The sequence below is a fragment of the Puntigrus tetrazona genome, chromosome 22, assembly GCF_018831695.1.
Source record: "Puntigrus tetrazona isolate hp1 chromosome 22, ASM1883169v1, whole genome shotgun sequence".
In the NCBI taxonomy this organism is placed as follows: Eukaryota; Metazoa; Chordata; class Actinopteri; order Cypriniformes; family Cyprinidae; genus Puntigrus; species Puntigrus tetrazona.
In genome coordinates this window covers 9,637,744-9,662,361 of record NC_056720.1, presented here as the reverse complement: position 1 = coordinate 9,662,361, position 24,618 = coordinate 9,637,744, and the positions used below count along the sequence as shown (strand labels likewise).

General features: G+C 36.2%; 1 protein-coding gene across 1 annotated transcript in view; it reads left to right on the top strand.

The window, feature by feature from the left end:
- The window catches only part of LOC122328186 (neurocan core protein-like), a 56,907-nt gene that overhangs the window by 20,230 nt on the left and 12,059 nt on the right, over positions 1 to 24,618 (top strand). Inside the window, exons 4-6 of the mRNA XM_043223895.1 lie at positions 10,782 to 10,895; positions 22,495 to 22,653; positions 24,166 to 24,248. Of these exons, the coding sequence (XP_043079830.1) occupies positions 10,782 to 10,895; positions 22,495 to 22,653; positions 24,166 to 24,248 (356 nt within the window). The remainder of the gene's footprint in view (positions 1 to 10,781; positions 10,896 to 22,494; positions 22,654 to 24,165; positions 24,249 to 24,618) is intronic.

Below are 24,618 nucleotides of genomic sequence, written 5' to 3'. Positions count from 1 at the left end.
TCTCATCCAGTAATATACTTGAAAGGGTTACATTTTCTTTTCACCAGTCCTCATAATATATATATATATATATATATATATATATATATATATATATATATATATATATATATATACCATGCCACATTTTCCTTCTCTCAGTCTCTCTTTTTCACTCTACTCCTCCATTCTCTTTTTCAGTGCTGCTCCCTCGACCCTTGTCCCCTCTGGCCTGTTGTTATTTGCCAGAAAGGCTGTATGAAAATTGCAATGCACTTCCAAAATGGAGTGAAAGCAGCCCTTTTGGTCCCCCAAGCCTTTTTCTCCAGTAATACATTGAATTTGCCTCTACCAGACTACCATATATTTTCTCCACCCTTAACCTCGTATGCATTTCCTCCATGGCTTTATTTGGTCCCGCTACTCATATTGCAAACACACAGGCATTATTGCTATTAATAGCATATAGTTGCTAGTATGCTATTTTTTTACTTTTTAAAATTAACAAAAAGCGATGGTCATAGTTAATATTATGAACAGAAACAAAATTTGGAGATTTTGTCACAGTTACTTTTTTATTTTTTATTATTCTGCAGAAGTAAGGTTTATCATATTTATTTTTTATTACATGCAAAAACTAAATAATCCCTTGTTGCGTCTATATCAGGCTCCATAATTGCATGCAAAAGATGAATGAAGTTTACCCTATCGATATTTTTGCCCTGCAGCCCTAGAGAGCAACTTTCTTCTGGGACGTTTCCCGTGAGGAAACTCAGCCCACTGCAGCATCTCGCACATCAGCACGCCTGTTGATTGATGGCTATGTGGGCAAGCCAATACCCCTGTGTACGGCTGCTCTTTACACGGGACGATCCCCCCCGGCCCCCACCAGTGGCTCATTAAATCATCCCTTGGCACATTCCATCCTGCATGGAGAAGTGATCAACAAATCATTGACAATCATTTTTCATTTGCCGACAAGTATCCCGGCGCGATAGGCTGTGTGGATCCCTGCACCCTCGGGCTGTCGGAAAGGACCGGCACGCGCAAACGAACTCAGGTCCATCTGCTCCGTCAGACTAATGTTGGCAAAGACAGGTAGAGGGCGGCCCGGTTGGCGGCCCAACGCGACAGCAGGGGGCGGAGCAAAAGAAAACACAGATTTGAAGATTAACAAGCTTTTATGAGTTTGGCTCAGCAGGCGATCGCAGAAGTTGTATACACCTGCTGTCCATAAAGTCCTAGACTGCCACATTGCTACAGTTTACAGCAGCTAAAGCCAAACTTTTACAGTTCCATACCGAATCTCGTAATCCTTTCATTTTTCAAGTCAGTACACATTTCAACTAGTCAGATGCACTAAATTGAAATTTAGGGATCGTAACTGGTGGAACGCTTTGCCTTTTTTTAAGGCTCACACCAATAGCTAGATAGCAGTAAATAATAGAATTTTTAAAATATTTTTGTAGTATTTGTGTATAATAAAAAAAAAAAGATTACTAAAATAGTTTGAAAATCACTACATTTACTAAAAACTAAAATAAAAGAATTATAAAATAAGGAAACTGTAAACAATTTGTGTACTATTATAAAAAAATATAATGAATACATTTTAGCACCCAGTTAATCTTTAAATATGAACTTCTTTATTCTGTTCTTTGTCCTATTACCAGTCCTTCACAGATACATACAATTTTTTTTTTAATAAGTCTGCAGCCAACAATGCAGGACAACATTTATTATTCTATTATAGTCATTTTTACCTATTTTTAAACACAAATAAAAAGGTAAACACTACAAACAAAATTGAAAGAACAGCATTTGATAATTGTGTGAAGGGAAAAAACATTTCCAAAAATCATTTGAAAAAGGGTTTGAAAAAAAATTAACTACACTAAAATCTAAAAAAATAGGAACTATATATATGAATAACAAAAAGAGAATATACATTATGAATTTTTAAAAATACAAAAGCGTGATACAATAAATCCACAAACATACTTTTGTAATACATGTACAATTATTTTTTAGATGTCAACCTAGTTTTATAGGCTTTGTAGCTCAAAAGTAATCTAGTGAGCTGTGAATATGTCATTCTAGCCACTACTGTGCAAATTATAGTGTTTGTCTTTTTATTATGAGATAAGACGGTTAAGAAGACAGAAGAAAACTGAGGATGGAGATGTAGAATACAATATAACAAAACAAAGAATCAGTCTGTAAATGTGTGCAGGCCTGAGTGTCGAAGCGTCAGTGTTGTAGTGTGTATATGTGCTTGACTGAACACTCCACTGGCGAGGGGATGAAATGATGTGTGCTGGCCTGTGATTGGGTGCTGATTCAGCGATGTCAGTCATCGTCCATGCGACGCTCCTCCGCAGTAGGATGGGAACAGAATTTGTAAAGCCCAGTCATTTACTGTACATTTGGGGACAAATTGATTTTCTATGAAGTCAGTGTCTGGGTTTTGGAGCCTCTTATCGCTGTGGCAGGTGGATGGACGTGTTGTCCTGGGAACGAGTTCTGGAAATGAATTATGGGGTGCAGAGGGGGGTTCTCTTATCTCAGCTTCGCCGGGACGGCTATCACGTGAATGTGTGCCAGTACTTTGAGCTTTGACACCGCTCTGTGTTAAATCACAAACACTTATCACAGATGTCACGCCGAAGAACAAAGATGCTAAGTTTCACTGCATAGGGATTAGCTGTGTGTCTGTCTTCATGTCCTTGCGTCTGTCTGTCTTCCTGTCCATCGTCCTACATTACCGTCTGTCTTCCTGTCTTTCTATCAAATGTCTGTGCGACTGTCTGTCAGTTGATCTCTGTCTGTCTATCTGTCTATTTATCATCTGTTTGTCTGTCTGCTTATAATACAGTCTGTCTGTTCATCTGTCACATCATCTGTCTGACGATCTGTCTATTGATCTATCCATCTTTTCGTCTACCTGTCTATCCATCTGTCTGTCCGTCTATCAATCATCTTTTCATCTTTCTGTCTATATACCTATCTATCCATCCATCTTCTGTTTAACTGTCTGTCTGTCTATCTATCTATCTGTTTGTCTGTCTATTTATTTAACATCTTTCAGTCTGTCAATCCATCTATCTGTCTATCTATCATCTATCCGTCCGTCCATCTATCAATATGTCCGTCTACCTGTCTGTTCATCTGTCATTATGTCTAACTATCTTATCTGTCCATCTGTTTCCCCATCTGTTTGTACGTCCATCAATTGATCTGTCTGTCTTTCTGTCTATCCATCTATCTGTTTGTCTGTCTGTCCATCTTCCAGTCTGTCTATCTATCGGTCTATCTATCTGCCTGTGTATCTATCTATCTATCTATCTATCTATCTATCTATCTATCTATCTATCTATCTTCAATTGAGATGTACGCGCGTGTGATTAACATGTAAAAGTCACGTGAACTCTGTTAGCCAGCTAAAGCAAGCGCTTTAGATAAGAGAGTTATGCAAAATGTGCAGCGCTGTGGGACCTCGGGAGCAGGATTGAGAAAATTTGTGCTACACGGCTTCCTTGATCCTATTTTTCTGATCCAGGGTTCATCCGTCTGCTGATATCTGATTGATTTTGACGATTTTGAGGAAAGTGAGAGGTTACTTTTTTTTTTTGTTCGTAGACATCTCTATTTATATCCCAGTTAGACAGCAATATCTGATCTTGTGCATTGATTAGAGCTTCGTTGGGTTTTGAAAGTACATCGTGAAGATTCCCCATCTGGAGAAATATGGCAGATCTCCTCATTCCCACATGATCCCCCAAGCTGTGTGGATTGCATCACAGCCAGGGTTAGAGGGGTTTTACAAAATCTATCCTTGGCCATGTAAGCCTTCAGGCCTTCTAGAGTATCTGATCTGGTCAGGGGGAAATCTTCAACACTGCATCTCACTCCATTCCTCTTGCGCTTCTCTTTTCGCCACATTGCGCTCCTTTCTCTCCCCCCTCGCTCTCTCTCTCTTTCTGTGTTTGAAGACAGCTTTGAGAGCAAGTTTGACCTCCCCACACCAGAGAGAGAACAGAGGCGCTGTCAGATCTGAGGAGCAACAGTTTGAAATGTTGTGACACCTCTGCTCATTAGCTTCTGCAACGCTCCCGAGTTGTTGCACTAGCCCTGTCAGCAGTGGCTTGGACAGTGCCTGACTTCAGCTCACTAAGATGCTGCCCCCAGCTGAAACCCTGGTGCTTTAAACTCGACCAGACCGTCACAATAAATCATCCAGCTGCTTTCCTCCAAACTTCAATTTGATTTGTAAGTACACATGGCAGATTTGTCTAAATCAGTTTAAAGGACTGGCAATACTTTGACCTGATTTGATATGAGTGTTCAGACTATCTATAAATCTATCTATCTATCTATCTATCTATCTATCTATCTATCTATCTATCTATCTATCTATCTATCTATCTATCTATCTATCTATCTATCTATCTATCATTGTAACGTTTTAACATTCTATCTATCTATCTATCTATCTATCTATCTATCTATCTATCTATCTATCTATCTATCTATCTATCTATCTAACGTTCTAACGTTCTAACGTTCTACATATCTATCTATCTATCTATCTATCTATCTATCTATCTATCTATCTATCTATCATTGTAACGTTTTAACATTCTATCTATCTATCTATCTATCTATCTATCTATCTATCTATCTATCTATCTATCTATCTATCTATCTATCTATCGTTCTATTGATTCTATTTATCTATGGTTCTATCTATCTATCTATCTATCTATCTATCTATAGTTATAAAGTTCTAACGTTCTACACATATCTATCTATCTGTCTATCTATCTATCTATCTATCTATCTATCTATCTATCTATCTATCTATCTATCTATCTATCTATCTATCTATCTATCTATCTATCTATCTGTCTATCATTGTAACGTTTTAACATTCTATCTATCTATCTATCTATCTATCTATCTATCTATCTATCTATCTATCTATCGTTTCTATTGATTCTATTTATCTATGGTTCTATCTATCTATCTATCTATCTATAGTTATAAAGTTCTAACGTTCTACATATCTATCTATCTGTCTAGCTATCTATCTATCTGTCTATCTATCTATCTATCTATCTATCTATCTATCTATCTATCTATCTATCTATCTATCTATCTATCTATCTATCTATCTATCTATCTATCATTGTAACGTTTTAACATTCTATCTATCTATCTATCTATCTATCTATCTATCTATCTATCTATCTATCTATCTATCTATCATTGTAACGTTTTAACATTCTATCTATCTATCTATCTATCTATCTATCTATCTATCTATCTATCTATCTATCTATCTATCTATCTATCTATCTATCTATCTATCTATCTATCTATCTATCTGTCTGTCTTGTTCAACATATATTTGTAGCGTTTTATCCGTCTATCTGTCATTCTATCATTCTATCACTCCATCTTACTATACTTAGTTTTTTGTTCTATCCATACAGTGAATTTTATTTACATAGAGGCTGCATTTAGTGGTGGTAATATACAGTATGTTAGGTGTTTAGTGAATAGGATGCAGTTCTTGCAATGGAATCTTCAACTGTTTCGTGATTTTGCCCCTAGATGTTACAGGCCGCATTTCACTACAGCCTCTCTGGTCTTTTTAACCTTAATCAACTTTTATAACAGCAGTAAACCTTACTCGTCTATGGACATCTATGTTTGCCTCAAAACTATCAATAACCAAATGGCTTCTATTGATTGGAGCACACCCATGTGGTTTGAGCAACTGAATGTATCAATCTTTTGCCGTGGCAGTCGCTGTCAGTGGTCTGAGATCCTTTAAATGAAGAAATGTCAGAGAGCTATTGATGCATGTGAATGTCGGCCGTCATTTATACCTCTCGGCTCCCAGCGGGTGACCGGCCCCTATTGTGCAGACGTGATTTGTACTGACATTATTGCACCGCAGTCCTTCCCTTCAATCCATATCCAAATAATTACCCGTATTTATTATTTATTTATTGATTAAATAATTCTTTATTTATTTTTCCTTGGAGCAAATACTGTAATAACTGACCAAAATATTTTAGGACTTTTTATTTGCGCGACTACTCGATTTATTAATTCATTTTTATCACAAAATATCGCAAACCCGAACCTGATGCAAACCCAAAGTTATGATGAAATCAAATGAAACTCTGCCGAAAAAACATGACAATTTGCAGGACCCATCACGTTAGCATTATTAGGAGCCTCTCAAGAGACTCTTCTGAGACGCAAATTGACGACTCTGTTTCATCAGTGTTCTGAAAGGAGTGTTTGTTCCCACAGGCATGTTATTGTAGACCGCCGCCTCAGTAATAGCAACTTGAGGAAAAGATTACAAGGGCTTGGCTGTGCTGCGTCCTTTTACGCTTATATATTATTGTTTCATTTTTGTTTGCTCATCAACTGCTCCCGTTTGCTGATTATCCCACTCCCGGGCGCACTCCATAAAGCTCTCCACGCTGAAAAAGCCATTCTCGCGAAGCCAAAGCAATTACGATGAAGACAATCAACAGAAACAGGACGCACGCCTCTCTGAAAGAGTGTAATTTATCTTTCAAATGTTAAACAGTAATAAAATAATGTCGCGGAGAGCTTGGAATTTCATGCATTCTTATGGAACGTCATTTTCGACGCGACTGCAGCGATTCTACTCCTTAGAAAATGTCAGGGTTGTCTTGTCATTGTCATACATCTTCAGGGCTCTCCTAAACTCCTCCTCCTCGAGGGAATTACGGCACTTTGGAATAAGTTTCCTGTGAGGAAGGTCAAAGCAGAACAGTTCGAAATGGATCTATCATTCTAGACATTATTCTATCTGTCGTTCTGTGGTTTTATCTATTATTCTATCTAATGCATGTACGTAATATAATCTATAGTGAGCTTTATTTAAATACAGACCGCATCCTGATGAAACTATTTTCGTGCATTGAAATACTCCATTCTGTCAAGCCAATTTAGAGTTGTCTCCTCCTATTCTGTACTTTCTGAGTTGGCACAAAGCAGTGGAACCAACAGTTCAATGTCTGTATACACAGACCAGATGGAAGAAATGCACTTTGATGGTTTGAGCAAAGGTTCGGAGGTGCAAACAACTCTGGGACAGAGGGCTGCTGCGTCCCAGACAGCTGATGCATTGCAAATCGGCCTTTGTCATATCCGGTCACATTTTCAATCATTATTATTTGAAGCCAGAAGCACGGCGTGATAAAATATCTTACGCGAGAAGTTGAGGAAGAGAGTCCTTGCTTTGTGGTATTGATCTTTCTCTTCTCGCAGCGTTATTAGATTCTGATCCCATGAAAAAGCGCTGGATGGATCATTTGGCCGTGAAATAGTTGATTGCATTTGAGGTCTCATTTATAAGGGAAGGGAGGACTGTTTACATTTTATTTGGCACGTCATTTACAAATGCCCCAGCAGCCGCTGAAATTGAAAACATAAATCTGGTCAACCCCAAACTAAGCATCTTCCCTTCGGCTCTCGGAAGCTGCGGAAAATGCTCAAGAGCCAATGTCAGAAGGGACAGGGTTGACTGACTAAGGCTGCCCTCAGCTGTTTTGTGCAACGTTTTCAGCACAAAATACCGGCCCTGTTTGTCTCGTGTGGCCTTCTCTTCCTGTCCGGCCAGCTCTCAGGACACTTGTTTTACTAAGGCTGCTGCCAAAATACTATTGGTCTCCAGAGGAAGGAAGGGATGCCCGGTCGGTAAGTGTGTCTGGAGGAGCCAATCGAGCATGAAGCATGTAGTGTGCGCGTCCCAGTGGCCCATTTGGTGCTCACTCAGTTTATTGTACCTTTTTGGACGCAAGTAATTTACTGTGAACCAATTTCCTGGCCGGTTGTGATCATTTTAGGTGAGCATTTATTGCATGTGATTTGCAAATCAGTGGGATGTGAATCTTAAGTAAATGAACGATTCTGATTGCTTGAGTCCGGTTGCTTGAAAGTTCCATTAAAATTCTTTTAGTAGTATAAATTGAAGACTGCAAAACCGCTAATAATTACTTTAGAATTTTATATTGCAGACCTTCGACATTTTATACATATGTTCATTAAAAGGACGCTTTAGAAATAGGAAGCAAAAATAACCCATTTCATTCTGGATCTGGAACACTGCAACAGTTCTTGGTTTCTTTTTAATCTGTCAGTAAAATGAAAAGATTTTTTTGTAAGCAAGAGCCCTCCGATTGATATTTAAGTGTGTTCGGTTCACTTAAATGAACTGCTCATAAGAATCATTCATTCAGCAATCGCTGGTTGCAGTATGTTTTTGATTCACTCAGTCTGGTTCGTGAGAGTCATTTGTTTGTGACTCATTTGTGTTTGATTCACTAAAATCGAAACACTGATAGAATTCATTCATTCAGTAGTCAGACTGCACTGGTTGCACTGTGTATTTGATGTTTATTTTTAGTAGTACATTGTATGATGAGAGAAGTATGACTCTGGAGATTCCTGGGATTGGACGTCTAGACGTGCCAAGTCTTTCCCAGCTTGAAGCCCGCTGACACTTTGACTCTGTGATAGCTCTACCACTGCATCGTTTTGATACAGTGGAGCTCTGCTTTCATCCCAGCGTGTTTCCTCTGCATCTAAAACCTCATTAATCCAGCCATGGGTGTTTTATACTCCAGGCAAAGTGGAGATGATCCAGCCGCCCTCTGCCTTTGCCCTCTCTGGAGCCCAGGAGATACACTCAGAGGGTTTGTAGGCTAGAGGCTCTCGTTTGCCAGCTGTGTCTTAATTGATTTTGCCCTCAAGCTCAGGATGAGAAGAAGAAATGGTTGCAGGCAGGTGAACCATTGGATATAGGGTATGTGTGTCCATGCATGCACCCCGCTGACCCAGGTCTAATTTTATGTGTGGATGTGTTTATGTGTGGAAATACCAGGATGAGAGTGTCAGAGGTTTTTACAATGGGAATTGTTAACAGTTATTCTGCTTAATGCTTGAAGGCTCTTAAAATGTATATTTTATTTCTTTTTAAAACTGGCTTAAAAATGTATTCTTTATATTTCTTAATGGCTTCCTACATTTTAGTAACCACAAATATGGTTTAATAGTGTGTTTCTCATAGTAAAGTTAGTTTTTTATTTAAGCCTTTTTAATATATTTTATATATTTATTTATTTGTTATACATGTGCAAGAATAAAATTGAACAGCATAAAAATGCATGCAAAAATAAATTACTGTTTTGTAAACTAAGTTCATCTCCAATTTATATATATTTTTTATAACATTTTAGTTTTATTCTGAGGTGCTATGCTGTGTTTATTTATTTTATTACTTTAAAACGTATTTAAATACTTTGTTTAATATTTAGTTTCAGCTTTAAAACTTTATTTGTTTGTTAACATTAGCATATTTTATATACTGAATTATATTTATAACTCAAAACTAATTTCTTCTTCCTTTGTGTATTTATTTTTGTGTTAGTTATTATGAAGTTTTTATTTAGTTTTATTCTCATGTTATGTATTAATTAAATGCATTACATTGTTGTATTTATTTATTTGTTTATTTGTTTAAGTATCTTTTATATATTTAATTATATTTATACAACAAATTTTAAGAAATGTGGAGAAATTACATATATATTATAACTCAAAACAGTATTTAATGTCTAGTTATATATTTATTTTTGTTTTAGTTATTGTTTTAAGTTGTTTCATTATTAGTTTGTTCTTCATCTTTTTTATATTCTAATGTTTATTATATGATATTGTTTTTAAAGTATATATTGCATAATGAATAAATAGTTCAATAAAATGTAAATAAATCTTTAACACAAACAGTTCAGTAAATATGTTATTTTTACCTGGTGGTTAATAGATGCACGATGGAAATTATATTTATGTTAGTAACCACAGCAAGATCATAATCACAACAAACTAACCTAGAAATGCTATAGTTATTCATGTTGTATTTTTTGAAATATATGACATAAAACTAGTCTTTTTAAAATCTACAAGATAAAGTACATGACATTTAGACATCTTAGGGGCACCTTAAAAAATTCACACAAGATGAACCACAACCGATCAGAGACCAGACTTTTATACTAAAAAGCTGATGCATAAGTCGTTACGTATTTTACACACTGTTTTTTTCACAGTTAACTTTTATAGCGCATAAACTTGCAAAATGACATTACGAAATGTCAAGTTTACCATCACAGCTGTCATGCTGAAATATCTGGACATATGCCATTGATGTTTATGCAAATGTGCTTTGTATGGTATCCAGGAAAATTATACTAGTGTAAATCAGCCTAATGTGTCTAATACAAGTCACTGTTAACACAAAACCACAGAAAACCTGAGAGAAGCAATCTAGGTCAAACAGTAACTTCTTGAAGAAAGGCTCGGCAGATTCATCTTCAACCCAAGTGCTTGTCTAATTTCTCCCTGTGAACACAAAGATCTGATGTTCACAGCTGGCCGGAGTTCTTCTTTACACAAACGTGTTTGTAAAAAGGGTCCAACTCATTATTATAGTGATTTTCAGGCCTAGTATTGTAGATCATTTCAGAAACGCCAGCGAGACATTTTACCTCAGTAATTGGAAATATAGAAATGTTAGGACATATGTTAGTTTGAAAATAGAAAAATAACGAGAACAAAAACTTTCTGGCGTGCTGCCGCTTTAGCACCTGCGGTACTTTCTCAGCTCTAATGAAAAGGTTAAAAAAAAATAAAAAAAGCAAATGTGTTGTTTCTGAAATTCGTAATCTCTCCGTTTCTCTTTGTTCTCGCAGATATTGATGATTGTCAGTCCAATCCATGTCAGAATGGAGGCACCTGCATTGATGAGATCAACTCTTTCGTATGCTTGTGTCTGCCCAGCTATGGTGGAGCTACCTGTGAGAAAGGTAAGAAAATATCAAATATTGTATAATAATTCAAATGATGAAATATACGGCATAAAAGAAGTGGGGAGTGGGGGAAGTTCCTGATCCCTTTTTAAATCGGAAGAAGTGGCATATTTAAAAAAAAAAACATTCATTTTAATTTTAGTTGATTATTTTGTTTCATTTGTTTTTATGTGCATTTGTCATTTTAATATTTTTTTTTAATTTAGTGGGATTTTTTAAAGGCCATTGAATAAATGAATGAATGGATGGATAAATGAAAGAATAATGGGATAGATGAATAAATGAATAAAAAGAAGAATGGATGGATGAAGGAATGATGTGATGATGGACAGATGGATGGATGAATAAATGAAAGGATGAGGGGATGGAAGAAGTGAAGGATGGATGAATGAATGAATGAATGAATGAATAAACTGTTGGATGGATGGATGGATGGATGGATGGATGGATGGATGGATGGATGGATGGATGGATGGATGGATGAAAGGATGAAGGGATGGAAGAAGCGAAGGATGGATGAATGAATGAATAAATAAACCGTTGGATAATGGATGGATGGGTGAATGAATTTATAATGAGATGGATGAATGAATAAAAGGAAGAATGGATGGATGAAGAGGTGAATGATAGATAGATGAATGAAGGAATGATGGGATGGATGAATGGATGGATGGATGAATGAATGGATGGATGGATAAAGAGATGATGAATGAATGAATGAAAGAATGAATTGATGGATGAACAGATAAATGAAGAGATGGTTGGATGAATACTTTAGGGATGAATGAAAATGTGATAGGATGAAGGGATGTAGGGATGCATGGATGATCAAAAAAGGGATGAAGGGATGAAGTGATCAATGAATGAAGTGAGAAAGGGATTAGTGGACAAATGCATGGATGAAAGGTTATATGGATGAAAGTTGCCACAAAGTGATGCTAGCACACACAGAATATTTACATGTATTCGCGTCTATATTTATATTAGTATAATTTATATATGTATGTATAAATATATATATTTAATATAAAATGAATATATTTTCTTAAATATGTACACAAATGTTTGTGTGTTTATACATACATAAACACAACACACATATGCTTTAGTAGGTGGAGATAGCTAAACAAGCAGCACCTGTTCTGAGACGCAGCACATTTAATCCTGCTGTAATCCAAGCAGTGTCAGACCTCTGCTGCATGATCGCTTTCTCCAGCCTCAATGTGTTTGCTGTAGCGTCCTGTGGCCTTACAAGCAAGCGTTCAGCTGCAGGGCAATGAAGCATGGGCGATCAATCCCGTCCCCGCCGCACGAGAGAGAAAGTGAGTCTGAGAGGGAAACGAGAGTGAGAAAATAGAGGAAGCAGCTCGGACTTGAGATCGCTCTGATGGAGCGAAACGCACCTCCACCCGAATCCTCCCCTCCCAACGCAGCCCCCAAAGCCCTCCCATCATACACACACTTTATGTCTTGTAAAGTGGGCCTGAGGAGTGGGAGCAGTAGACTGGAACGAGTCCATGGCTGCCCTTTTGGTGGTGACAGAATGTTCGTTTTTGGGTGAACTCTTACATTAGCATGCAGGACTACTGTCTACGTGTCTGCAGTCTTTGATTTATATTTCATTTTGGAGCAGCGCTTCATTAAATGCTTGAGTCTGATTGGCCATAGTTTGTGGCAAAGGATTATAGGGTGTTACAGTTGGGGTCCAGATGTAAAAATCCCAAGGATTTCTTTTACAGAAGAACAGATGTTGTAATGACATCTTAAAAAGTTGCTGTAAATACTTTAATAACTTAGAAAAAAGGCATTATTTTTAAGATTGCAACCAGCAATTTAAAAAAAAATGGATTTATGTTTTTGCTATTTATAATTCAATTACATTTATGTTGTAGCATTTTATTTATGAATTTATTTAATTTTATTATTATTATTATTATTATTATAATACATAAAAGTTTTTTTAATTATTTGTTTTTGCAGATTTGAATTCAATTATATAATTTGTCATTCTTAATGGAAAATAAATGATTAATATTAATAATTAAATTAATACATTAATATTATTATTATTATTATTATTAGGCTATACTTAAAAAAATCAATCAAAAGATTTATGCCTTTACAGTTTTTAAATTAAAATATATAATTTGCTGTTCTTAACAGAAAATAAATATGAAATATATATGTTTCATTTATTTTTATTATTACTATTATATAACACTTTTTTCTTGCGAAAGTACAAATGTCATTCTTTTTATTTCGGAAGAACTGACTTGTAATGAAAATGTAATATATTATTTTATAATGTAATTCAAATAATACATTTAAAACCCGGTTCAGTTCTTATGGGGAAATGCTTAATTTCTTTTATTAGAAAAAAAGAAAGAAATATTAAAATGCAATACATTACACACAATGCATTATTTTAATTATACGTTATTTATAATTAATCTAATTTATAACTTTAAATTAGTAGTTCTATTACAGTAGTCAATTCAGCAAGCAGTGCTCAATGCGAAACCTAAAAGCGCTACACGTATGTTTGGAAAGGTACTAATGCGTATATTTAGCATTTCTGCGCGCTTGCTTGTCACGATTTCCGTTCAGCGTGAATATGGTTGTTATTCCGCACCTGCACTGGCGTTTTCAAACCGCACCTCGAGAGCACCAATCTGGATGTTTTTTGTGCGCGAACAGTGGTTAATGTACACCCGCACACACCCCTTCAATAAGAATGATCAAAGAGGCGCTGAAGCCCGTGTCAGGTTAATTTGTTTGCTCGCCCAGTCTCCGGTGTAATGTGATTCAAAGACTGTCTGTTCTCATCACAACCACATCAGTCCTTTGAAGCTCACCTGCCTCCACCAGAAACCTCCAGTTTCCATGACGACCGCTAGCAATGTCAATACACCTACAACACCTCCAAAACCGGTCGGGTTCAGAGGCCAGCTGTTCGATACGCGCGGTAATGTGTGTATCAACAGACCCGCTGAGCCAATTAATCTGTTATGCTAATTGCAACTCTCAAATTGAGGTAAAAGCATTTCTAAACGCATTAAACCCTCGCATTAAAGCAGCAATCCCTAATGGGTTTTTTTGGGGGGAAATAATCCTCGATTGTCTTTAACATCGCTAAATTTCCACGGGCCGCCGGCTCTGAAGAAACGCGCTTTCAGCACCTTTAATTTAGCCTCAAAAGCTTCCCTGCCGGTCGTTCCCTCTCAATCAGATCTCGAGGAGGACGTGTACCTGGCAATTTCTGCTCAATTGGCTTTGTTAAAGAGAAAGCGAACGGGAGAAATTCACAAACATGCATGGCGTGCTCCAAACGTCCTCCATTCTTCGCGTGGAGCGAATCATTTGCGAATTGAATAAAAAGCTGATTAGTGTGTGACATGCTTAATTAATCCCAGAGCTGCAGAATGCACTTTCATGCCACTTGCGCACGTTAATATCGCGCGCTTGTTCAGTTCTTTATCGCTTCTTTTTGAAATCCCAATCCGTGACGCAAATATTTGTTCGGAGAGAACGGAAAGTGCCTTTGGATAAAGGTGCAGAGTCCCGAGCGAGGATGAAGGGACATTAATGCCGCCCGTGGCTCGCGAGTCACATTTCAGGAAACCTCTCAAACACACACACACACACACAGCTTCTGCATATATCTCTCCCTTCCCGCTCCTAATTTAGTGAGCGCGGGCAATTCCCACTGTATCTGGCTGACTGTAAAGTATTTGTTAAGTCAAATGTGTGGGGAAGATTTATGAGCCGGAGTCATGGCTGATGCTTATTAACTTAGGCCCACCACAAAATCATTTTGTTGTCGTAGTCGGAGGCTGTCCTCGGCCTAGCGTGATGCCGCAAACATCTCAGCCAGTGCTGTCGTGTTGTCTTGAACAGCTTTACTGTTATTACGATATAATTATTTCAGAGTTCACCACACACTTCCACCCCGGGGGTTGTTATTGTTTGTTTGTTTGTTTCAGAGTGGAGACTGCGACTTCGCTTTTCGTTTTTTTTCTTTCATATTTACGGTAGAAGAAATGACTAAATATCTTCATGGAACATGATCTTTATTTAATATCTTAATGATTTTCGAAAAATCTGTCATTTTTACCCATACAATGCATTCATAGCTATTGCTATAAATATACCATAGCGGCTTAAGACTGGTTTTTTGATCACAAATGTGCACAGCATAATTTTGATTGTGAATAATAATTATTGTCAAGAAAAGAACATTTTGCATAGCAATTTTAAGACTTCAGAAAACTCAATTTTCAAGTTGAGAAAACTCAACTTGAAATTTTCAATCACTTTCAAACTTGGGCCAGTCTTTGTTTTGTTGTGTTTTGTTTTCCAACAAGTTGTATATCATTTGATGGCATTTCAATGGAGAATGTGAAAAGATATTTGCTATAACGCTTTACACTAAGTTTCAATAGTTAACATTAGTTCATATTAGTTAGTAAGAACAAGCAATACTTCTACACCATTTAATCATTTTAGTTAATGCCAGTTTCAAGTGTCAGTGAAAAACAAACTTAAGATTGAGTCGATAAACCTTTCATAACAATTTGCACATTTTGAGTCAGCTACTGTTTTCATATTTCACAGGCAAATACTCAGTGTAGTACTTCATTAAACCACACAAACCAATTGTATGCGTTACTCAGAAGCATCTAATTAAACAAAACAATAGATATCGTTATTAGTTATTATCAATACTTGATACACAATACACCGCTTTATCGTATATACATTTGTTGAATTGACTTTTGTTTTTTTCTATTATTAACTTCACCGCATAACTTTTCATCAGTGTGCTACAGTTGATATATATAAAACATAGTTTTGTTAACTCTGTAAGACTTTCTGTTAGTTGGTGGTGGGTTCGATAGATGCGTGAAAACCATCAGGTTTCTCAGTTTGAAACCATCATATATTCTCAATCCATTCTTTCAGGCTGGAATGCTGGATTGGTCAATATTTATAATAAATATTTGACAGGTTATTTTTGTATCTGGCTGTGTTGACTTTTATTGAGGACAGAATACACAGATTTTGTAAAGAAAACAGTAGAAGCAGGAGATTGCACCCAACGTTATTCCTCAATACGACATTAGTCTATAATAATTAATCGATACAACATAAAATCGGTAGCCAGATATTTTTACTCCATTATATGTGGCTTTTTCCCGTCAAGCTCTGATTGATTTCTGTCCATAAGTTTGCCTACTAGAGAAAATGACTATTGGAGCTTGCATGTTTGTAACAAGGTTAAACAATGCACCAGTCTGAAATTTCTTTTATCCTTAGAGAAATTTTGTCAAGAGTAGCAGATTGATTGACAACTGAAAAGAGTGGTGGGCATGTTACATGCCGTCTAGTCTGTGCTGGAAGCAAGCAGATCTGAAAGTAATCAAGACAGACAGTGAGTTGCACCACTGAGGTCCTGCATCAACTAATATTGAGCACAGCCAAATTAATCACAGTCTTCTGGGTCTTTAGATAGTGTTTGCACTAATGAAGATTTCTTAATTATAACATCACATCAACAGGAGCGTGTGGTGAAGATTACTAAACACGGGTGGTTGAGCAAAGGTTTTTTTGGTTATTTTTCCATATAAGGAAAACAGGAAGTTGAATATTCCATATATGGAAACCAGGATGTTGTAGGCAGGGCAGGTAAAGCAGGTTAATTAGGTTTAAGGTCATATTGTCAGATGTTAGTTTGCTGCTTGAGAACGGTCTTTGTAATTTACAGCACTTGTGTAAGACTAGTATTTTTTAGATTAAATTATTGGCATTGTCGAAATTGTTCTGCTGAGCTTTATGGCACAAGTCCACATTATTTCAACATTGGATTAAATAATGAACGTTATCGAAGTTGTTCCGGAGAGTTTTATGGCGCAGGTCCACATGCATACGCTACCTAATAATCTGTGGCAGACTCACTCAGGGGGGAGAATGAAGTATTCATCAAGCTTCAATCTTCATGCATCAGAGAGCCACAGTGCGAGAATTTTTTTTTTATTTAGGTTACCAATCAGGGCTCTGAGCCAGTGGAAATTGCTCTCTTCTGCTGGAGGAATATGAATGAATGCTGCGGAGGGCTGGTGTTAGTGAGGCAGCTGGAAAAAGAGGAAGACATTATAGGAAGACTTGGCAACTTTCCTAGTCTTGTTTCAGCAAAGCAATTGTTGAAGTTTGGCACGAAAAGTGCACAGAATTCCAAAAACTTTGTTTGCAAGTACATTTAAGCAAAGAGCAGCTTGAATTTCCAGGCTGGGTGGTGATGGTTACTGGAGGTTTAGTCTGGATCACAGCATTGCTGGTCATTTACGGTTCCTGTGGGTCAATAAGATACCTTAAATTTCAAAATGTAAAGCTGTAAAAAAAAATATATATATGTATAAATAAAACTGCCCATGACATCCCAAAGGATTAACATCATCTTATGTTAATTATATTACATTTTAGTAAGGGTTGTGCACCATTTATCCTTGAATTGACATTGAAGAATATTCATACTGTATAAATTAGAAATTGTGAATTTAAAAAAAACAAGATGTTTTGAGACAAACTGTGAATGTAAATAAAGACAGTTATACAAGACAATGGATGGAGTAAATAGATAGCTAGATAGATTGATTAATTGATTGATTGATTGATTGATTGATTGATTGATTGATTGATTGATTGATAGATTCAGACGTGTGAATGAAAAGAGAAGTCAGTAGACTCCGTTAAACAAGCTTCTGGATCCACTCACGTCTGTTGACGGTGTATTGTAATACAGTGGGAACGTGTCCAAATTGGTGTGCACCAGCAGAGCCTGCCCTCTTATCTCCAGTCACAGGAAGAATAGAGATGCTGGAGGCAATACAAGTCACTGTTGGCATACCTTGGCACCCGGCCCGGAATGGGAACGGGCGGTTGTCACCGGTCCTCCACCTGAAAGCCTTCGCCCCAAAGACTAGTGGGAGTTGCAATGCTTTGAAGAAAGCAGCCCGACAGTGTTCAAAGCAGATGATATTGCTCACCGCAGGCTTTGCTTTCATATCCCATGCTCATTAAAACCGGTCCTTCTGCAAATATTTGCAAAAAGAGACCCATGGAATAGCAGCCAAGTGGAGTCCTCCATTTATTTCTTCTTTGAGAACCCCAACGTAAAAACGTGACCCAGAAATGGCATGCAGGTCTGATGGTGTCAAGCAGGGAAAGGCTAAAAGTAAATAATAAAATGTAACAATACATATATATATATATATATATATATATATATATATATATATATATATATATATATATATATATATATATATATATATATATAACAAAAGTTTATATATATAACAAAAGTTTATATATATATATATTAAGTAATAATATATATATATATATATATATATATATATATATATATATATATATATATATATATATATATAAAAAAAACATATATATATATAACAAAAGTTTATATATATAACAAAAGTTTATATATATATATTCTTAATTAACACTTTTCTTAAAAGAGAAAAAAGCAAAAAAGCAAGAATAGCAAAGCCAAATGAAAAACAAAACAAAAATGAAAAACTAAAAACATTAATCAAAATAAATCAAAACACATTAAAAACAGAGCATAGCAAAACAAAACCTAAAAATGAAAGATGAAAAACAAAAATCAAAACCAAACAAAAAACAGAGCAAAGCAAAACAAAGCTCAACAAATTTTGTTAAAACAGATTGACTGAATTGAAACTTTTCAATGAGTAAATAAAAAAAAGCGCTGAGGGTCAAGCTGTGCTGTTCCTGGTTGCCACAGCAACTGTAATAACGAAACCACGACGCCATGTGCTTTTCGCCGTGTTGTCAGTTTTCTCTTTGCTCTGCGATGTATTTTACACTGTGTGAGAACACACCTCGGCGTCGTTTGTCCGTCACGGCAACAGGAGAGCGGGTTTGCAAACGATCAATTAAAAAATAAACACTAGCTTATTAAATGAAGACACTTCTTCGAGAGGCTCGCTGGCTGTCTTGGCCACTTACAGTCTATCTGGAGCTCCCCTCCGAGCGTGACGCGTCGACGCTCTGCACGTTTTTCTGATTAATGTGTGGCAAGTGAATGAGCAGCAGTTAAAAATAAAAAGGGCAAGTGCTTCCAGCTGAGTGATTGGGTCATTTATCCCCATCACGATGTGATATTTTAGTGCTGCGGTTTGGAGACCCCTGATGATGAAGCGTTCGGGGGGTTGATTTTCAGGTGTCGCCATTTCGCCAAACACGCTTTTGCTCTTTGCGAGAACGAAGGCCGTAAACAAGCGCAAGAAGACACGAGAAGCGATAGCGAAGATTACTGTTTCGGCCACCTCATTCTGTCTCGGATGATGTAGCCGAGAATATCCGAGAGCGAGGAGTAATAAGCGCTCTTTCACAGATGTGAAAGTGATGGAGCGAGAACAGAGGGCCGAGTGCTGGAACAAGGAGCGACAAACATGCTGCCGTTTCTGTTCGTGTACAGACACTATCCGTATCTCTGCCAGGGAGATGCATGCTTATGGCCTCGGCGGTACGGGCTGTTGGCGCACTTGATTTAAAGGGGCTAGCGTCTGTTAAAGCTGATGCGAGCCGAAAGCACTCTGGTTTCATGCACTCATGCTCACAGCCACGAGGTGTATCAGCTTGGTTTATCGAGAGCAATTACAGGCCATCCGTGGGGAGCCCATTACAACTCTCGGCTTTACGGCTCTGCGATTGCTGAAGGATCCATCCAGGATCACGTTTAGGATTTCCTAAAACAGGGAAAAATGATAATAAAAAAGGACGTCAAATTAAAGCACATGAAGTCATAAATATATATATATATATATATATATATATGCATACATATATGATATATATGCATACATATATATATATATATATATATAAAGTTTGAATTGTAAGATAAAAAGTCACAATAACCTTTTTTTTTTATTCAGTGGCAGAAACAGACTTCCATATTTTTGCATATTTATAAGTGAAAGAAATAGTTTTTATTGTACATTAAAAGCATATTAAAGCAAATAAAGAAAAATGCTTATATATATATTATATATAATAGAATAGAATATATTAGTATATATTAGTATATATATTACACTTGTGTTTATAGTTTGTTGTTAGTTTATTTATTTTGTATTTGTTTTGGTGTTTTTGTTGTTTCATTGTTTGTACTCTAACAAGTCAATTTTATATATTGCATAAACTGTATATTCTTATTGCAACTGAACCTTTATTTGTTTGGCTTTTTGTGTCTTTTGACAAATATCTGTATGTAATACAGTCTGCTTTGTTTTGTCAGGACCTTTCACGTCAGAATATATATATATATATATATATATATATATATATATATATATATATATATATATATATATATATATATATATATATATATATATATATGACAATCAATAAAATATATGGGAACCATAAAAGTAAAATACACACACACATATATACATATTGTGCTGGCAAACCCATATCTATGACTACTGCATTTTATTATTTGCATTTAGCATTGATAGTTACTACTATTCTTGGCCCACCAGTTAAGAACTATTGTTACTTTAAACATTAGCTGTTTCCTTACAGATTAGCTAACGCTGTTCATCCTCCTTTGGGAAACATGACGTGTGTTGTCTCTGTTCTATCCTTCCAGCAGCAGTGAAAGAGCAGCCAGTCTGTTTTCTCCCTAGGGGAAAGAAAGCAACTTGAATGCCAAAGCGTATGAGAGAGAATCATGATTCTTTTATTCCAGCCAGTATTTTCTTTCAGGTTAAGCTTCAGGCTAGATCCCTCTGACTCAGGTTAAACGGGACAGCCCTCAAAATTAAGCTCTGACTCTTTTACATTGGTGATCTTCAGGGAATGCGAAAAAATGTGGAAGTGGAGTTTACCAAACAAGAAATGCCATATATTAAGAAATATAAGAACTGCTCTGTAAATAAAATGCCTAAACAGGATCTAAAATGTTATTTTTATTTCCCATATTATTCAGATTTTAATTTTAGTTTTTGTTATTTTATTTAACTTTGATGCATTTAACTGTTTTGTTTAATTTGCTCCCTTGAATGAAAGTGAAAGCTAATTTTATTTATCCTGAATTCGCATATTTTGTTGACCCTGGAACAACATTTTAATCCATAAAATTTGTCTTGACCATATCTCTACACCTAAACCCTTACCCATGAGTAACACCTAAAACCAGTGGAAATGATAGATGAATGATACTGTTGTAAAAACACCAAAAACTTTAAATCAGATTGGTTAATCACAATGTTGTCCCAGGCCCAACAAAGATGTGGGTTAAGGAATCAACGGGTTCTGCTTTGGTGAAGTGCTAATGTCAGTTAAGAAAAATCATAATTTTGTTGCTAATAATTGAATTTTGTTGGTGCAATGTGAGGAATTTTCAACGTATGTGGCATCACAAGACACAAAAACATAAAATTAGATGAATATTTTAACGATAAAGATAAACGCAGTGTTTTGTACCTTTTTGTTTTATTAAACCAGAAAAAAAAAAAATTATTCACATTTGCCCTTAATTGGTACATGTTTATTTCAGACACTCAACATCGATTAGCTGCACCGAATCGAATGCAAGTAATTCGTTTTTTTCACGAATCTCCTAAATTTAACCAGTCACTTCACGTAACAAACCCAATGCTGGTTCACCACCGCCAACAAGGCTAGTACGTATGGCAAAGAAATGCAAATCCTGATTGCATTTTCATTCTGATGAAGAAAACGAGAAAGTGTGGTGATTGACAGTAGACGTTAACATTTTGGACACGCAGACCCAGTGGTCGTGGCGCCTTAAATACTTTCTTGGGGTACATTCTGTTCCTCTGCCCCACGTTCTGCATGCTAAACAGAGCTCCGTATGGGCCAATTTGCAGCAGCCAATTTACCAACGTCGCTTTGAATTTGCTGGAAGTAAAAAAGGCAGAGAAGTGCTTGGAGCGTCATGAAATGGAAAGTCTGGGACGGCTAAAACCTTCACCCACATACATTTACGCAAATGTACGAAGCCACACGTGCTTAGAAAAGTGCAGATTATCTGTTCGTCATGCGTCCAGATGCGGCAGAGAGTCCCAGAGGGCTAGAAAGAGGCATTTCTGACAGGGATGTGACAGGGCTTAATTAGCCGCTGAACTTAGCGGCGGAAGACGCTCCTCTAGATTGTTGTCATTTGAATAGATTAAGACACGTTTTTGCTAATGCTAAACTGCTTATGTTCAAAGCCACGGATTAGAATGACACACGAATAAAAAGCTTGAATGTGTCACCTCAGAGAAGCTAAAGTTGAGGGCGAAAGTAGGCTAGCATATAGCTAAGTGTGGGATTATCGCTGAATGGGCTTTTTTTAAACATCCCAGACTAACCAAATGCTAAGAAATCCGTGCTAATCTTTAACTTTTTCCTCGCATTGTGATGCTAATCGTGCGAGTTGTGCTGAAGGAAGGCTAGATGCTAACCGGTGATGTTTTTGCTAATGTCTCGGGCTCTTTACTGTACCTCAGCCTCTGTTTCTTCCTCACGGCAGACACTGAGGGTTGCGAGCACAACTGGAGGAAGTTTCACGGCCACTGCTACAGGTACTTCACCCGCAGACACACGTGGGAAGATGCAGAGAAGGACTGCAGGGAGCACAGCGGCCACCTGGCTAGCATCCATTCCAACCAAGAGCAGGACTTCATTAACGGTCAGTATCAGGGTTCATCCACTGACAAAAAGTTTGGGGTTGGTAAGAGGATTGTTTTTGCTCTCCAATGCTGATTAAATTGATTGAAAGTACAGTGAAACAGTGATACTGGGAAATAACTTTGCAATTTAAAATAACTGCTTTCTATTTTAACATATATATATATATATTATTCCTGTGATACAAAGCTTTTTAGCATCAAGAAATAATTGTGCCCTTAGAATTTTTTGTAAGAGCTAAAATGCAAGAACAGGGTTTCTTTTAAACAGAAATGATATACATGCATGTATATATATATATATATATATATATATATATATATATATATATATATATATATATACATGCATGTCTATATATATATATATATATATATATATATATATATATATATATATATATATATATTATACACACACACACACACACACAGACATGCATCATATAATATACACAGTACACACTTTTATGTAAACTTGGATTAGATTAATCACAATTATTCAGTTTAAAGCACTATTTTATTATTATTATTTTTTAATCAAATCAAATAAAACAATAACATTAACAGCATATACCAACCAATATTTTGATAAAATACTAGTGTCATTAAATTAATGAACAAATTAATAATATTATTTTTTTGTGGTGTAATGTAATGAAAATTCTGTGTATACTTTCATAATTTATTATGATAAAATTTCCACAAAAAAACCAAAAATAAGCCTACTAAAAAATCATTTGCACTGACTAGCATGTACCAAATCAAATTCCACGGCTATAACATGACTAAAGCTTATTATTCATTCTAAAATTCTGTGTTTTGCAGAATCGAGTTCTTCATGGAATATAAAACAGCAAATGGCCAGTATCTGTGGCTAATCTTTGTCTGTTTTACCCAATTAGCTTTGGCTAAAACTATTTGCATAGCCTAGATTCATTAATATCCAGTCAGACACCTAAGAGAAGCGGCAGGACGCTGACCTCCTGTCTGCCTCCTCTAGTCGAGTCTAAATCCAGCGTAATGACGCTCGGTGTGGCCTCTCGCAGCATGCTGTCTGCACTGAGAGCCACGGCGCTCACCAAAAAGTGTGTTTAATCGCCTTGAAAATGGACATCTCCACCCTTGCAATAAAGGGGCCACAGCCATTAGGAAGATTAATGGGCCCTGTAATGATGTTAATCAGTAACACCGTGATTGAAATTCCATTACAGCCAGACCCCAAAAAAAAAATCTTCACAAATGCATCTTGGGACGATCTGATGGCTTCTGGCTTGAGCTTGAATTGTGATTGTGATAACACCATCGTTCGGCTCCCAGTGGCCCTGTAGGAGACATAAAGCAGACTACCACTTAAAAGGGAAGCATTAACTCTGCATTTTATAGCACTAAGACTCTATTAACCTGGTTAATCCAGTGGTTATCCTGGTTGCTGGTTACACTTTGTATTTATATGAGCGTTTTCATCTGAAATATGTTGTGATTGAAATATGCGTTGGGATCTTTTTAAACAGGACTGTGCCATGAAAACACGTGGATTGGTCTGAATGACAGGATGGTGGAAGACGACTTTCAGTGGACTGATAACATGGATCTGGTGAGACTGGCACACTCAGGAAAAAATAGATATAAAGTATACAAATTTGGGTAATATTGTATTTTTTAAGTATGTTGTATGTTTACCTCGAATTGAATCGAAATAATTATGTAAATAGAACATTTGATATAAGTATTTAAATGAAAATTTATCTTATTCGTTTTTTATTACATTTTTATATAATTTTTTATGAATATATTTTAATAGATGTTTTACTGGATTATTTCTGTATTTAAACAAAAACAATATTTCATTGAAATAGTTATATCCTTTAACAAATAAAATATTTAACATAAGAATTTAAATGAGCCTATATTTTATTTAATAGTTTTATCAACTGAAAACCATGTATAATTTCTTTGTATGTTTA